The sequence below is a fragment of the Physeter macrocephalus genome, chromosome 9 (genome assembly GCF_002837175.3).
Source record: "Physeter macrocephalus isolate SW-GA chromosome 9, ASM283717v5, whole genome shotgun sequence".
NCBI classification, from domain to species: domain Eukaryota; kingdom Metazoa; phylum Chordata; class Mammalia; order Artiodactyla; family Physeteridae; genus Physeter; species Physeter macrocephalus.
In genome coordinates, this window is record NC_041222.1 from 84,244,352 (window position 1) to 84,262,023 (window position 17,672).

The 17,672-nt window shown below is 41.3% G+C and overlaps 1 protein-coding gene across 1 annotated transcript in view; it reads left to right on the forward strand.

The window, feature by feature from the left end:
* The window catches only part of FAM120A (family with sequence similarity 120 member A), a 112,659-nt gene that overhangs the window by 88,637 nt on the left and 6,350 nt on the right, over positions 1 to 17,672 (forward strand). Inside the window, exons 12-17 of the mRNA XM_024117176.3 lie at positions 5,669 to 5,783; positions 11,111 to 11,320; positions 13,078 to 13,261; positions 13,852 to 13,989; positions 16,331 to 16,472; positions 16,943 to 17,039. Coding sequence (XP_023972944.1) covers positions 5,669 to 5,783; positions 11,111 to 11,320; positions 13,078 to 13,261; positions 13,852 to 13,989; positions 16,331 to 16,472; positions 16,943 to 17,039 — 886 coding nt within the window. The remainder of the gene's footprint in view (positions 1 to 5,668; positions 5,784 to 11,110; positions 11,321 to 13,077; positions 13,262 to 13,851; positions 13,990 to 16,330; positions 16,473 to 16,942; positions 17,040 to 17,672) is intronic.

Here is a 17,672-nt window from a genome sequence, read left to right on the forward strand (position 1 = left end):
GCATACTGTATCAGTTTCTTATCTTTATCTCCATTGAGGATTAGCTAGTGGGAAAGACTAGTTTTTTTGTTTTTGTTTTAGAATCCTCTTCTGGTTTCCTCTGATGGAGAGTTCATTTTATATTAGCCAAAACGTTAAGATTAAGACTTTGGGTGCTCAAAGATCAAATTAGCAGTAATGATTTTGGTTACTTTGTTTGTGTTTCTTCCAAGTTAAAAGTGATGTGTGGCCTTTAATCTAGTGGGTGGACAGCTAACTGTCTACCATATACCTGACCTGAAGGTCCCAGTGGGCACTGAGTGAGGACGATGTGTGCTGTGCCTAAGGCTTGTTTGGCTGCCTCTTGGCCAGAAGCAGCTGTACATTAGTGCAGGACAAGCCACTGCTGTGTTGATGTGAGCACAGTGCTCACATTATTTCATGCTCTTTGGGATGGCGGTGCCTTCACGTCTTGTCTCTCCATGCACTGGGCCTCTTGGGACACTGGGTTGCCTGGTGGGTGCAGACTGGACAGTGTGACCAGGCCCCACTCTTTTTTTTTTTTATATACCTTTTTTTTTAAACTTTTTATTTTATATTGGAGTATAGCCAATTAACAGTGTTGAGATAGTTTCAGGGGCACAGCAAAGCAACTCAACCATACATATACACGTATCCATTCTCCCCCATACGCCCCTCCCATCCAGGCTGCCACAACATTGAGCAGAGTTCCCTGTGCTGTACAGTAGGTCTTTATTGGTTATCCTTTTTAAATGTAGCAATGTGTACATGTCAATCGCAAACTCCCTAACAATCCCTTCCCTCCACCCTTCCCCCACTGGTAACCATAAGTTCATCCTCTAAGTCTGTGAGTCCACTTCTGTATTGTAAATACATTCATTTGTATAATTTCTTTTTAGATTCCTCATATAAGCAATATCATACGATATCTCTCTTTCTCTGTCTGACTTACTTCAGTCTGCATGACAGTCTCTTGGTCCATCCATGTGGCTGCAAATGGCATTATTTTATTCTTTTTTATGGCTGAGTAATATTCCATTGTATATATCTTCTTTATCCATTCCTCTGTCAGTGGACATTTAGGTTGCTTCCATGTCTTGGTTATTGTAAACAGTGCTGCAGTGAACATTGGGGTGCATGTATCCTTTCGGACCATGTTTTTCTCCAGATATATTACTGGGCCCCACTCTTTGTCTTTGTTCTTGTGGCCCTTCCTTGGCCATTACCCCAGAAACAGCTCTGCTTCTTTTAGGCACTGTTCAGATGGCCTTTGGAAAGTCTTTCCAGATTTCAGGATTTTCCTGGTCCCTGTTTTTATTTTTGTGTGTTGTTTATAAAAAACGTGCTCATTTTAGAACTTGAAAAGGTTAATAAATGCAACGAGTAATCTCTCATTTCACCAAACCTCCTCCTGTGCTTATCTCTGTGGTGTCGAGAAGTTACAGTGAGTGCGGCACAGGTTTCCTTGTATTTGCTACTCTGGTGGAAGCCAGAAGACATGCTTGGTTGTGCAGACTGTTGTGTGCATTGTGGGCTTGGAGCAATGGAGTTTCCCACTTGGAAAGACTCACAGTTTCAGATCCTGAGGAGGAGGGGCTTACTGAGGCGAGGTGGTTGGGGAGAGATGAGAGAGAATGGCTTATGGGACCAGTCTCGGGGATTTGGGGCCAGGACACCAGTAAATGGGTTGGTCCACTTCTGCTAAGAGAATCTGTTCTGCCTTCATGAGTGTTTTGGGCCACAGGAACAAGCAGGTAAAGAAGGATTCCCTGCATGGCTTCTGTTTGATTGATGGGTATGACCTGCTGAGAACGTGGGGTGAAGAGTGGGAAGGGCATGGAGCAGGGGTTTGGCGGGGGCGGTGCAAATGAGTAAGAGGGTTGGTGTATGTCTCCAAGGGCCTGACAAGGACAGGCTGTGGCCTGGGGCCGTGGCCCAGTGGTCTTTCTCTGGCGAAATTGCAGCTGTGTGACAAAGGTCTGCTGAGGATGGGGGAGGGGGCAACAAAAAACCTGTGTCCCAGATATGGTAAGGCCCTGTAGAGGCATGACCCTTGGCCTTGATGGCTGGGGCGGGGCAAATGTCAGCAGTCACAAGATTGGGCTGTCATCCCAATGGCTCTCCTCTTCCTTTAATCTTTTTTTTTTTTAACATAATTTCAAACTTGAAGAAATTATAAGATTAGTACAAAAAGTTGGTGGCTATTCTTCACCCAGATTCCCCACATACTAACCTTTTACTGCAGTGGCTTTCTCCTTTTCTCTCCATGTGTCTGTGTGTTTGTCCTTAATCCCTTGAATGGAAGTTGTGAGTATGATACCCCTTTACCCCTAAACTCTTTATGTTTCCTAAAAAAACAAGGGCATTATCAAAATCAGAAAAATAATACTAATACATCTGATCTACAGATCTTACTTTGTTAGCAACAAAATCTTGCCTTGTGCTTGTGCTCAGGTGCCTTGTCTCCTCCAATCTCAGACAGCTTCTCGTGTTTCTTTGGGTTTGATGCAGAGATGTTTCTGAAGAATAAACAGTGGTTTGTTTGCAGACCAGGGATCTGCAGATCATACGTCTTTTAGACAGCATGTGAACTGATGCATGTGGCTGCTCCAGGAATTTGTGTTTAAAAACAGGCAGCCAGCCCCTGGGTGCAGTTTGTCAACCTCTGGGTAGACTATCTCTCCGTCTAGATTTGCCTCTGTTCCTTCGCAATGAGATTCCGCTTCTGCCTTTGGGGCAGGCATACCCCAGCCGGGAAGGTAGTGGTTTTCTCTATGCTTTCTTTCACTGGTGGTATCAGCACCCATACAACAGCAATCAGGAGAATGAGGGAAGAAATGGCAGTCAAATCTCTAGAAATCCTTGTAGTGAAGATGAGAAGGGGCCAGCATCTGAGCAGAGGTTCAGTGTGAGGGTGAAGCAAGTGTCCAGAACAGAACAGAAAGCAGCCTTTCCTAGGGTACAGCTGAGACCAGACAGACGAGGTCCTTATCCAAGAGAGCTTCTGAGAAGACAGAGTTACGTTCTGGAGGAACTTAATACATAAAATAAGGGAGATAGAGGGCTTGAGCCCCCAAACAAGTGCAGGCTTTTCCAACACCCCAAGGAGCATACCAGGGTCCAGCTCCCCATCTGTGCCAATAGGAGGCAGACCACGTTGGTCCCCCAAGTGACGTGGAGACCTGCTTCTGTTCCAGCTTCCGTGCTTCTAAAGGGTAGTGAGAGGAGAGGTGACTAAGGGGGAACTGCAGATACCCTCAGACTTCCACGGTAGGAAACTTAAGGCCCGACCCAGGAAGAAGACATGGAAAAGAATGTCTAGAGAAAACTGAGAAACACAAAGTGATTGAAAACACTGTCAGTGCACAGATAGGAAGAGCGTGAACACGTGAGATAACCAAGGGTCAGTTTTTGCTGCTCTCACCTTTGCCCCTGACTGCAGTGCCATCGGTGCCATCCATGTTCTGTGGTATTTAAGCTGTCTATCTATGTACATGCATATCTTTATGAACACACTTCATACTCTTTCTACATCCAGAAAGGCTTTCTGAGGACTTACATTGAAAAAGAGATAAAGGGTGACTTTGTTAAAACTTTGTAAATAGAAAGCCAAATGGAGGAAATGGTAGGTATTCTAACCCAAAAGACTTCATTGTTGCAGCTGAAGTGACTGCTGAGAGTCTTTGCTGCCAGAAAAACCAGGAAAGATCTTAACAAAACCAGCCTGTCCCCAAAACAATCTTTTTCTGATTCATAAGTTTTAAAGAAACATCTAGCCTAGGGCTAGGGGATGAAGAGGGGAGTTAGTGTTTCATAGATCTGCAGGATGAAAAGAGTTGTAATGATGGATGATGGGAGAATGTCTGTGCAACACCGTGAATGTACCTAATGCCCTTGCACTATCCACTTAAAAATGGTTAAAGTGGTAAATTTTGTGTTATGTGTATTTTACCACAATTTTTTAAAAATAAGAAATAAAAGGGTTGTATAACATGGATACTTAGGCAAAGAACATTGTATATTGAGCAAAATCTTTCCACAATAATTTTTTTCAGAGAAAAGTAGGGAGACTTTCTTCAGATTTGCTGTTTCTTGCATCAAGCCCTGGTAAAAACTCAGTATGACTGTTTTATTTAAGATATTTGGCACTCAAACAATTGCAAAGGGTGTTATTTTTGTCATTGTAAATGTTGACAGTTTAATGAAGTAAAACTTTTATATCACTCGAATCTAAACACCATACATCCACTGTTTGTTTACCTTGAAATTGCATGCCCTTTCTGCTTCTACTACATAATTTTACCATGAAGTATATAAGCTCTGTGCCTCCACTTCCCCATCTCTATAATGGGATAGTAATGGTTGCTGCCTCAGAGTTGCTGTGACCACTTGAGGAATCAGTGTGTGTAAATGCTCAGGCTAGTGCCTGGCACCAGCAAGCACTTTCATTTTTCTATTGGGATTTTTATTGAAAATACTTCTCTTAATCAGCTGGATGAAACTTCCTCCTTCACCTTTTAAGTTTATGTTCCTGTGGATGGATGTTAATTATTACAGAAATGAGAGCGGGCTGTGTACCAACTCTGATGCTGATTTTTGTTGACTTAAATTTTAAGCACTGAGAAAACTTTCTCAGCAGAAAGTACTGGAAAGAGTTTTGTTAGCCATGTCACAGTTCTCCAGACTCCTTTTAAGCTATTTGCCAGAGATCACATAGGGATCTATGTATCTCCAGAAGTTATTTTTGGTGATCATCTGGCAGCTTGGCTAGGTCATCCTTCAAGTTTGCTGAATGCAGAGACTTAGGAACCACTGGACATGCATTGAGACTTATGACGAAGTTCTTAGTGGTTAGCCCTTTACTCTCTCACACCCAAATACTATTTGGGATTGTGCCTTTGCTTAATGTCCTGGAGGTTGTCACTGGGGCAGTGCCGTGTGGCAAGGTGAGTAAAGGGGAAATGATTGGCAGAGAAAAGGGACTGTGGACACCTGGCAGTTCTCAGGCAGATAGTACAAATGGAAGTTGAAGTTGTAGAAATTGATTTCCCTTTAGCTGCTCACAGCAGGGTGGCCCCAGTAAGTCTGTGTGTCCCCAGGGATTGCAGGTACCAGTTCTAAAGGCTGAAGCTTTAGTTCTTGTCCCTGCTGTCCTTTCCTATTCCACTGCAGGGCATTCACCTGCCACTGCCAGAGCCCCTTCTGTGCAGATGGTTCGCACAACACTTACTCTTCATCAGGAGATAAATCTTGCTTATTTGGACCTAGGGCCTGCCTCCCAGGTATCCTGTCTTGAATTAAAATAGATAAATCATATAAATTTGCACTTAACATATATTTTCAGGGTTTCAGGGTAAAATTTGTGCTTAACTTTTACCTCACAAAAGTAAAGTTGTATCAAAAAATCACTTACCAGCTGGTTTGCAGTGTGTTTAAATTTAGTGTTATTTTTAATTACTCTGAACATTCTGATCAGCCCAGATGGTGATTAGGTTTTCACTTGTAATTGGCATCATCCAGTGAAAATAGAAAAGCTGGGTAAGAAATCTATATAGGCCTCCTTAGCTTGTGTCATCCTGAGTCTCCTTAGAACCTGAACACCAGGTTATGCATGTGACTGGTGACTGCTCCATCCTGACACCAGGCCTTCTCTGTCTACCCGCTGTAGGTATATGGTGCAATGGCCTGGAGCACGGATTCTGCGTCGCCAGGAGCTGGATGCCTTCCTGGCACAGGCGTTGTCCCCCAAACTCTATGAGCCTGATCAGCTGCAGGAGCTCAAGGTAATTGACAAGCCTCATTCCTTGTTTTGGGAAGTCTTGTTTTGGAGTTCTGTGAGACACAGCTGACCTCACCGAGGAGTCACTCAGTGCACTAAACTAGTAATAATAATGACGTGAACTTAGAGCCTTCAGGGCAAAAGGAATTTCCTTCTGGGTTATGGAAACAGTCAAGTCTACTTTTGTCCGATAAAGGTTTTCCCTTGTTTACCAATGGGTGTTTATTCTTGTTTTCCACATCAGGAAATAAACTTGCCTTTTATTTCAGGTGGGGATCCCAAACCCTGGGAGGGCTTGGTCCTAAGAATTTACTAACATCTGGCCAGGATTCTTTTTCTTGTTTCGTTCCGTTGTTCCTAAATACAACATTCGTTTTCTCTAAAAAATAGTCTTTGCCCTCCTAGTATTGTAAATCCCTTTTAAAAAAACCACTTGAAGAACAATGTTATGTCATCATCCCTGTGCCCTTTTAGTCAGCATTTAACATCGTATTCCTTTTAATTTTCCCTTCTAGTATTCCTTTTTTTCTTTAATTGTTTTGACAGTATTAATTTTCTCCATGTTGTCACCTGATTTTTTGGTGTGCTTATCTTTTCAGTGCACTTTTATTAGTCACTGTGTCCACATGGCTGTACTCGCTTTCTAATTTCTACACTAAATTTTAGAAAATTCAAGACTTTTCAGAGTTAGCTAAATTAGTGGATCTGCCTTTTCTTTTTAATGTACAGGGTTTTGTTTTTTTTCTTTGCCATTGGTTTGGTTTTTTTGTTGTTGTTGTTTGTGTTTTTTGTTTGTTTTTTTACAAAATTTGATTTGTAATCAAGTAATCTCTTTTGACAAAATCGCCTTCACTTTTAGATCTTTTTGCCATTCTTTATGAAGGCGTTCTTTCCCTGCAGAAGAGTTTTAGGCTCATTTGATGGGTTTTCAGTATTCTACTGTTGGGGCTCAATAAATCTCTGGTTTCCCCTAAATTACTGAGTTAAATTCAGTAATCCGGTGTTGACCCTGAACTGTGTGGAGCCCATGTCATTTGTGGTCGCCTTAGGCTTCTGATGACTTTGAAATAAGCTAAACTAAAGACAACCAAACTTAGGAGAGTCTACCTCAAATTGTATTCTTTGTAGTTTAAGCTTTTCTGTTTGTTAGGCAGAAATTATTTTTTTTAAATGGTTTTGAATTTAAGTTTTCATTCTAGAATATTTGGCCGGGTGTCCCCCCGAGAGGCTGGTACTAAGTGCAGGCTCTCCCTCCCTGTGTCCTAGCGTGTGGTGCCATCACCACCATCTTCATCAGCAGACTGTGCTCAGGGGTGTTGTAAATACTTTTACTAGAGTGTGGTGCCATCCCTCTACCTCTACTTCCTGTTTCTCTTATTTAGATTATTACATCAGTATTGACATCCCAGTTCTGAAAATCAGACCGCCAGGTATCAGGTATGCCCACCAAGCCTTATTCACCATCAACTTGCTTTTACTCAAAGTTCATCTTCTCCCATATCCTTTTCATTTTTGGATCAACACATAGGATATAACTTTTGAAAGACAGTCGCACTCTAAGCTTTCATTTTGGTTCTTTTGAGGTCTTAGTGCTTTCATAATTTTCTCCTGATTCTTCATCTAAAGCCAGGCGTTTCTAGAGCTGTGTTTAGAAAGACCCATTTTATGTGCAGTTACTTCAAGCCCACCACTATCCCTTTGGGTCTTGCTGGTCTGGAGGTCTGTGTTCCTTTCACCAAGGACAGCCTGCATCGTTAGTGCTTCATTCACGAGCACCATAAATTCTGAAAGAGCTGGAAGGGAAAATAACAGCATTCATTGTGGGGAAAGATAGTTGGGGGTTTTTTTAAGATCAGAGATCCTCTCAGCTATCAGATTGAGAACTGATAGGAATAATCATTATTTAAATGAACAACAATCCCTATGCAGAGACTGAGGGTCCCAAAATTCAGTGATAGAAAAGTAAATTTCAAAATTGCTTTTTCACTTAACCATTAAAGTTGTTTTGATATTTCAAAAGCAATGACGATGCTTTTCTATAAAATACCATTTTCCTGTTGAGGATATAGTCAACTCTTGATTTTTCTTGTTGTTTTAGGGGCCATTATCCAGTTTGTGGATTGCCCAGATCCTGTTTTTCTTCTCCCATTTTTGTCCATTATATGCTTTGAGAATAAATAGGAGAAGAGAAAGAAAAGACCTAATTTTGAACAGTTTGGCCTCTTGATGGCTATTCTGATAGGAGGTTTGGTGGGAAAAGATGTTGAAACCGTTGGTTTAAATGAATTTGCAAGAGTTTCATCTTGTCCAGTCTCTGTCCTCCCGCCACGACCCTGAACAGTTGAGTGTTCTGTGTGGCTCCTTGAGGATCCATGACAATGATTGACGGCCTTCACTTTTTCCCTGGTTTATTTTTGTGGCGTTTCTCTTAGGTTACCAGCACAAACATAATGACTAAGGTAAAATCAGCACTGACGCTGTGTTTGGAGGAGGGCGGGTGAAGGATGAGGAGAAGGACCTTTGCACAGTTTTAATATTTATCCAGTTTCTTTCTCCCTTGCTTTTGACATCTCTATAATTGCCTTAAATTCTTTTAACAGTTTCACATGCCAAGTGCAGAATTAAAAGATGGAAAATGAAGAGCTTTAAAGACAGTAGTAGGGACGTGCAGCATGTCTGTGATACCTGTAAGAATTGTTGTGCGTATAGGTAAATATGACAAATCAAAGTAAGAGTCTGTTGCCCAGTAATTAGAAGTTGGACCAAGTAACCTCACTGGAATTTGGTTCTTGAACTAATTGGCCAGAGATACATTCCATATTTGTATTTCCTGTAAGATCATAAAATTTTGTCACTATTTTTCTAGTTGAGGAACTTTGAATAATGGTGAATATTTTATCTTATGTGGTATAAGAGAATGAGGTTGGAATGTGAATATTGCAACCATTTCTATGATCAAGGGTTCAGATTCTGGTGCCACCAGATCAGTTTTGTGACTTTGAGCTCTCTGTGACTCAGTTTCTCCATCTATGAAATGGAGTACTAACAGCAGTATCATACATGAGATTGTTGAGATGTTAATGAAATAATATATGGAAAAGTACTTAGAGTGGTGTCTGATACATATTTATTAAGTGCCCCGTAAATATTAGATAGTATTATGCGTGTAATTAACATTTAGGGAATGAAATATAAAACACCACGTAAAGGAATTAAAATTTTTTTTGAATGAAGTGAAATCCACACAGCAATTGAGATTTTATTCACATTATTTAGGCAGTTTTTATTTTAAGAATTTTTCTCTATTGAATTAATGGTAGTTGTTATTTCTAAAACAAATTGACTTGAAAATCATTTTTTAAACCCGTAAAAACATAGTTCTTCAACTAATGATGAGGCCATTTAAAATAAATATATGTGTGTGTGGATAATGTAGATTTATCCATTCCCCCCATCCGCTCACTGGGAGGTTACTTGTTCTAACTAAGGTGCTTCTGTGTTCCACGCACCGGCTCCCATTTCTTAGCCTCAGCACTCAGATGGCCATCTGCCCAAAATGGTTTTGAGCTATATTAGTTAAATAAGGACTAAGGGTGGATATGACCAACACCACCAGTGACTAAGAAATGACAGCAGTATCGGATTTCACCGGAAGGACCCTGCTGGCACTTTGTTATAAAGCAAACGTCTTTAGAGCAGCATCAGCACCATTGTTCCCTTCCCCTCAGCCTTGACCTGGTCCTCCCTCCTCTGGCCTGGAAGGCTGTGGGCCGACAGTGAGAGAGCGGCTAGAGGCCTGGTTGCCATCGTCCCTGCAGAGGGGCCAGGGGATGGGTTTCTGCACAGGCAGCCTCCAAGCTTGGGCTGGCATCGCTGCTGTGCCACTTTCCCACAGCGTCAGTGTTTAGGGAGGAGAAACTCCCTCTTTCTGCCTCAGGACTCAGAAGAAGGGAGTTTCCCCTTCCTTTCTGCAGTGCAGAGAAAGGCAAGGCCAGTGGGGATCTAAGTAAGTTAGGTGACTTTTTTTTTTTTTTTCCATTTTGACCCTCTTTCTCTCTCCTTTCTGCTCATAAATGTAAAAAGGCATCTAATTCTATCATCCTGACCCCACCTGCCCTCAACTGAACATGTTTATTAGTTCCCTTTTCTGACACTACATTAGAGAAGCAGGAGCCAGCGGAGGTGGGCTGGGAGGGGTGGACAGACTTCTTCAGGTTCAGGAAGTTCTTTACTGCACTGACTTCAAATTAAAAAAAAAAAAAAAAAAAAACTGGGGGGTTGGAAAACAGTGTTAGCTGATAATGGGGAATGTTGACACTGACAGCACAAAACATCAGATAATCATAAGTTCATTAGTATTTGGCACTGGAGTCATCTTTTTAATCTTTAATGAAAAGCCAGTTTACCTGCCACAATTAGGCATTGCTTAGTTTGGTACCCGTAAAGACTGCATTCTCAAGATACCATCACCTTAGAAAATAAGCGTGGAAGTTGGGAAGACAGAAACCAGGACAGTTAAAACTCAGTCCTGGATAATCCACAAACAAGGTCCTTCACAGATAATCAAGAGTTGACTGTATTTGTCAGTGTTTCTTATCCTACACGTTAGATGCTAGAAGAAAGGGCTGTGTGTACAAAGGAAGGCTCACAGCACTAATGACTGAGTGAGAAGAACCCACAGATACAAGTCTTTAGATTCTGGTAGTCTGCATGGTTCAAATACAATGTTTTTGCTGTTGTGTTCTTTCATTTATAAGCTATCCATTTCTCCTAAAACATTTTGACAGTCTCATTAATAAGTTGCTATCTAAAACATTAACATATAAAATAATGTGAACATAAAGTACAAACTTAAGAATGAAATTATACCAAGTAATTTTTTAAGATAACTGCTTGAAAAGTGCAGAATCTTAATAGAATATTCCGTTTTACAACATTTCTGTTAATATATTACCAGTGTTTAGAATCTTCAGTGTAAAATTTTATTTCGTAAATGAATTGTGGGCTTCTTAACTGCTAAGGAGACTATTAATAATTTGTTACTTTGTCATGTGTCCACCTTAAATACAGTATTACTTTTTACTTGTGTAACTCTTTACAAATTCCAAATTGAAATATTTCAGTATGTTTATAAAAAACAGTCTCTTAAATTTATATTTGTTAAATAACATAAGTCTTTCTGTTCAGACAAGTAAGGTAGTGATAGGGCTGCTTAGGGGGGATTTGGTTGAGGGGTGTGCTCATTACCTGTGGAGAGTTGTAGTCAGACATTGCAAGAATTGGATACTGTAGTACTCTTACTCCATAGAAATCACTCTTTTCCATTTAAAGATTGAGAACCTCGACCCCCGCGGCATTCAGCTGTCAGCTCTCTTCATGAGTGGCGTGGACATGGCCCTGTTTGCGAATGACGCGTGTGGCCAGCCAGTGCCCTGGGAACACTGCTGTCCTTGGATGTATTTTGACGGGAAGCTCTTCCAGTCCAAACTCCTCAAAGCAAGCCGGGAAAAGACCCCACTCATCGACCTCTGTGATGGTCAGGTCAGTTGCAAGAAAGCAGGCTGAGTGGGGCAGGGAGGAGCGGGTGGCCACCTCCAGCCAGAATGAAATAACGCTCACTGGCTAATCTGTCGTCTTTCCTACCGAATTTGTAATGAACCTGTGCGACAGGAATTTGATTTAGATTGGGCCCCTCCCAGTGTGTAACTAAATGCCAGTTCAGTGCCCAGCTCAGGATATACACTTGGTTCTCATTATTCACGGTAATTATATTCTATATATTCGCCCTGAACACTGAATTAGCAAGTACTGAACCTTTGCTCTTAGGGGAAATATACGGTTAGGTTCCTGCAAGCCTCCCGACACATTATCTTCTTCAACCGGTCAATACAGAACCTTGTTTTACGTGTGTTTCTGTTTAAATACTTCTTAATGCATATATATTGTTAATTCACTCACATTGAACTTATGGCCGACAGCACTATAACTCAGCCTCACCAAAGCTCATTTAACTAACACGTGCATTTTCTCTGTAAGGCACATCACAGCCTAGCACTTGGGAGCACTAGTCAGTACTCAGCACTGCTCTTGGGGCCGTTTCAAACAGCAAAATCATTCACAAAAACACGGAAAATGTGGCACTAAGGAGACAGTGAATAGGACACATATTTACAGTATAAAAGCTGAAACACGAAGGCAATGCTGTATCTTCTTCAAGCTCAGGTGGCAACTCAAACTTTATCCCACTTAGCAAATGTCTTCAAATGACTATGAAAATGCCAGGAGTATTGATTTTGAGGTTACAAATAAATTTTAGCAAGTGGGTAAGTGTGCAGATGTGGAACTCATGAATAATGAGGATTGACTGTAGTTTTTAAAAATCCTGATTTAAAAATAAAGTGAAGTAGGTTATGAGGTTATCTTGTCCCTTTGTATAAAAGAAGCTCACATGTGCTGCAAGCTTTTTAACCTTAGACTACAAAACATGCATTCTCCCACGTGCTGCTTTAGTCAAGCTCAGTCTAAAGACAGATTTACAGATTAAGCAGATTTTCAATTTCTCTGATTAAAGATTGGTTGCTGGTGTACATATTTATGTATTTATTAAAACAAGACACTCAAGTTGAACGTTTCTGATGTTTCTTCACAGTGGAAGTTGACATACACAAGTTGTATTGTCCACATTTGTGCAGGTTACTGAACAGTCATCTCACAGACAGCCCCACAGACAGATCAGTTGGGCTATTGTCCTGTCCAGTCTCAAAGAGCTCCAGGCTTCCCTTAAAAAGCATCTATCACTCTGTGCCTCAGTTCCTTCTCTGTAAAATACAGTAAATACCTGACCTAAAATTAAATTGATAGGAAAGTAAATTTTAAAGATGTGAACTAGGCATCATATACCCCCTGGTCCACAAGTGGAAGGAAGGCTGTGAGCATGATCTCTCTGGACTTAGTCATTGATTTTGAGAACCAAATTCATTTTCAGTTAATGAACTTTATAGTAAATGTTTCTCACCTGAAGATACGCTGAGAAAGTAGAAATTTAAATTCTTGTTTTGTAAGATAAAGATTATGAGATGAAGAGGTATCTGTTAATTTTTTTTTTCTTGCATTTTTGCTTTTGGGGTCATGTTTGCATTCTGTAAACAAGTGTCACTGAGCAGATTGTGACTTTGTTATTTATGGGTAAATAAGTAGGCATGGCACAGTGGTCAGCATGTATCATTTCTTTCCTGTTCTTTCCAATTCAATTGAAACCTTGTGAATGAAGTTTTCACATGCCAGTCCTTGACTTCCAGGCCGAGCAAGCCGCCAAGGTAGAAAAGATGCGGCAGAGCATCCTGGAAGGGCTGAACTTCTCCCGGCAGAGCCACCCGCTCCCCTTCCCACCGCCAGCGGCGCTGCCTTTCTACCCCACCTCCATGTACCCACGGCACTTCGGGCCCGTCCCACCAGCACAGGGCCGAGGGCGGGGCTTTACAGGTGAGTGTGTCCACCACTGTATGTAGGGACTTGCTAGAGTGGGGAGACAGATGCACGTAACGGCGTGCAGGCTGCCTTAGTGGGCAATATCTTGCTGTGTTGAGACCTTGTAAATAATTGACAGGCTTAGTTATGAAGTTTGCAGCAACATCTCTTCACATTAGAAAGGAGCAAACTTGATCCCAGAAGAGATTTTGTATGGGAAAGGGAGTGGGAACTACAAAAGCTATTGCAGAGATAAGATTTTAAAATTGGTCATTGTAGCTGAAAACTCTGCTCACGTTTGTGATTTAAGATTTTCTCACATGTGGGGTCAGCGGAGCTCTCCTCCCCTAAGGCCACCTCCCAAGTCTGTGGCAGAGCCCACAGCAATAGTGTTCGGTCTCCAGAGGCTCCTCCAGGAGCAGGCAAGGCGACATTTCAGTGTTGTTGGTGACAAGAGGGGTCAGGAGTCTCCTCCCTGGCAGCTGATGGTGTAAGAACAACAGCTGAAGGACATGGGGGTTGCTCTGCCTGAAAGCCCACTGGTGGCTCTCCCTGAACCCAGTTCCTCATGGCTTCTCCCATCTCTCTCCACCCGGGTCCCACAGGAGTCTGTGGCTTTGGAGGCCCCTATGGGGAAACTGTAGCGACAGGCGCTTACCGTGCCTTCCGCGTGGCGACGGCAGCAGGACACTGCGGAGCCTTCTCAGGCAGTGACAGCAGCAGGACTAGCAAGTCACAGGGCGGTAATTATGCCACACCTCCTCCTAGAGCTTCTGTCCGCCAGCAGCTTCCCGCTTCTTCTGGCTCTTCTTCCTCCTCATCTGTCCTGACTCCAGCACCGTATCCTTCCTGATAGGTCCCACTCCGGCATTCACTGCTGCTCTTCTCCCAGCCTCTGCCTGCCCCCAGGTCTCTGCAGCAGCTTTGCTGTGGCCCATCTCTGCCTTCCAGAGGGGCCAGTGTGTGTCCACACACAGCCCTTCTTCTGTGCACCTGGCCCCCTAACCATTGTCTCCTGTGATAGAACAGGCTGCCCAGTAATACCCAGTGATGTTTTTTTCCTGTCGTATTCCCTAACAGCCCCCTCTGGGTAAAGAGGATGATGCTTGTATAGAAGATTCTAAGGGCATTGTACAATTCTTGGCATAAAAAACTTTATCACGGTTTGTTTCATAGAAACATTTTTAAAGAAAGATCTAATATCAGATATATAAATAGTCTATTTTAAATTCCCATTGCTTCTCTTCTTATTTGTATTAGGCTTGTGAGGGAGAGAAAAAGTCTTAACATTTAGTCTTGAAATACTATCTTGTGATTTTGCTGTACTTTGAAGCCCATGACTTGTGACTTTGTCATAAATCCCACATTTTGGGACTGCAGATCTAAACATGGCTATCAAGTCTACATTACAGGATTACTCAAATACAATTTTGAAGAACTTTTAGGATAGGCAAACCTTTCTTGACCGGGAATATTTTTCCAGCTCAATTACTTGTGTACTTACGGAAGCTACCTAGAGACATCTTTTGTATCAGTAAGACTCTTACAGATGAATGCTGCCCTCTCTCTGTAGCTGTAGGAGCTACTTCTCCTCTCCTACTGCATGCCCCTCTCCTGCCTCCCCTTGGTTCTCCCGGCTGTCCAGGGTGCTTTTCCTCCTGTTACTGTGCATTATGCAGTGCACAGTAACGTGTGTTCTCTGCTTCACGATCGGCTTCAGCTTCTTGCAACCCTTACCTGGAAACTTATGCTGGCCTGCAGTTGTGATAAAATACTGTGGTGGCAGGGAGGGCAGGAGGGGGGAGTTCTGACTATGAACATTGTTTGGTCAGAAGTGGTTTTTTAGTCTGAAATGACAAGAGGAACCTGCTTCTTAACTTCCACCAAATTGTGTCTGGAATCCGGATCTGTGCTGTCCAGTATAGTAGTCACTGGCCACATGTGGCTCTCGAGCACTTGAACTGTGGCTCATCCAAACTGAGCTGTGTCCTAAGCACACATCTAATTTTACAGACTTAATACAGAAAAAAGAATGCAAAATGTCTCATTAGTAGTTGTTTTTTATATTGATTACATGTTGAAATTAATGTTAATTTGGGTATATTGGGTTAAATAAAATATACTTTTTTTTTTTTGGCTGCACCATGTGGCATGCGGCATCTCAGTTCCCCGACCAGGGATCGAACCCATGCCCCCTGCATTGGGAGTGCAGAGTCTTAACCACTAGCCTGCCAGGGAACTCCCTAAAATATACGTTACTAATATTTATTTCATGTGTTTCTTTGTACTTTTTTAATGTGGCCACTAGCAAATGTAAGGCTTGTTGTAGATTTTGTTGAACAGCGCTCCCTGGCTGTTAATCATCATGGCTAATACCAAGATGATGGAGAATTTATTATAATCCATTCCATGTGCCAGAAAAGAAGATGCTTGAGGTTCTGTTTTGTTTTTATCAGAAATTTTGGCCAACTAATTGTTTGAGGATTTTCTTAGGTAAGTCAGAAAACCTTAGAATATGCAGGCTACCAGTAATTAATAGAAGTTAGTGAATACAGTGAATATTTGTAACCCTGCCTAAGGAAATTATCATTTAATAATGCCATAAGAAGTAACAGGCTAGCTGTACTGATTAATTTCTGTAATGTTTAGTTAAGGTAGTCAACTTATAAGTAATTACTCAAAGAGAAAGACATTCTCAGTTTGCAGATTTCCATCTGAGTTTCCAAGATTTCCATCTTGGTAATATAGAAGGTGTGCCATATGTACCCAATACTTTATTGGATCTATTTCTACCTAACAGCCATGCTCGTTTTGCAGTTGTAACCTGTTTCACTTGTCATGGGTTCTTTAAATAGCCAACACAGTTGTCTTACTTTCAGGTGTATTTTTAACAACAGCTTAAAAATAAAACCATTAAAATCAAACTTGTGCACATAGATAGTTCACATAATAAACAAGTCTTCACAAAGCAAGAGAAAGGGGCTTCATATGAAATGGAAACCACATTTGAAAAGAAATTGCTTGCTTATTTCTCTTTGTTAGTCCTGTGATTGTAAAGATTTTTTTTCATCTACTTTTGTGCAGGAATCCAACCTATACCTTCTCAGGGAGGGAAGCTAGAAATAGCTGGCACCGTGGTTGGCCACTGGGCTGGGAGCAGACGGGGCCGTGGAGGCCGTGGGCCTTTCCCCCTACAGGTAGTTTCTGTTGGAGGACCAGCAAGAGGGTAAGCTCTGAACAATGAAAATGTATTTGTATAAACTTAAAAAAACAGCCTCTTACTTGTTAACTTTAATCATGAGTTTAGTAGGAACATTTTTACATCATTAAATACATTCTTCTTTAACATCATTCTTAGTGGTTGTATAGGATTCCATTATATATAGCATTATGTAATTATTTAAACCAGTATTAAATAATTATCCAAAAATTACTCAATTAACCATTTTTCAATGTTTTTTAAAAAAGAACATTTTTGAAGTGCATTATTTTAAAAATTGAATACACTGGATATGTACCAAAAAAATAAGATTGATTACTTGGACTAAATCTTTGGTGTGACCATGATTTAATAAAGTGTGCTTCCTATAGCATAGACTAGACACCTTTAAATCCATTTGATATTATTTTAAATGTTTTAATGTTATCTGTAACAGATTCAAGTCTGTTTGTTTTTGTCTTCTTTTATGTGTTTAGGCGTCCAAGAGGAGTTATTTCCACTCCAGTGATCAGAACATTTGGAAGAGGTGGAAGGTACTATGGCAGAGGCTATAAAAACCAGGGTGCGATTCAGGTAATAACACAACATAGTGTTAGTGCCAGTTCACTCCTGAGTGCCTGATCGTCCCAGGCCAGTGTTTCAGTGCCTGTGTCCAGACAGGAGGGGTGTCGGAATGTTTCTGTAGCTGTTGAGCTTCTAACACAATAGTGGCACATGGTGCTTACCAAATGTACATTCCCTCAGACCCAGATCATTTTAGCATCATTTGTGGTAAAGAGAGCTTGATCTCGTGTTCACATGCTGTACATAGGAATTTAGATGAGAATAATCCAGGAGCTATTAATGCTGTTTATATTATAAAACATTATGTAGGTAAATCACATTTAGGATTTAAAAGAAAATTGTGACTTTAAATCCTGGAACAGTGCATCTTTTTCTCCTCCTGGACCATCTTGACTAGCTCTTCCCTGAAAGGATCAGCTCATGAGAAAATAAAGTCATCTCTGTCTTCATGAAAGAGCTAGAACTTCCGCTTTGGATATTCCATTTTAGGACCTGGATTCTGATGAACTTCCCTTGAGAACAATCTTTTAAAAACACCAGTCAGCCCTAACAATGTATTATGTTGTCTCACTTACTGAATTATGCAAAGTACACAGTTTTTTTCCCATAGTATCCTTGTAAACATTAAGAGGAGTACACTCT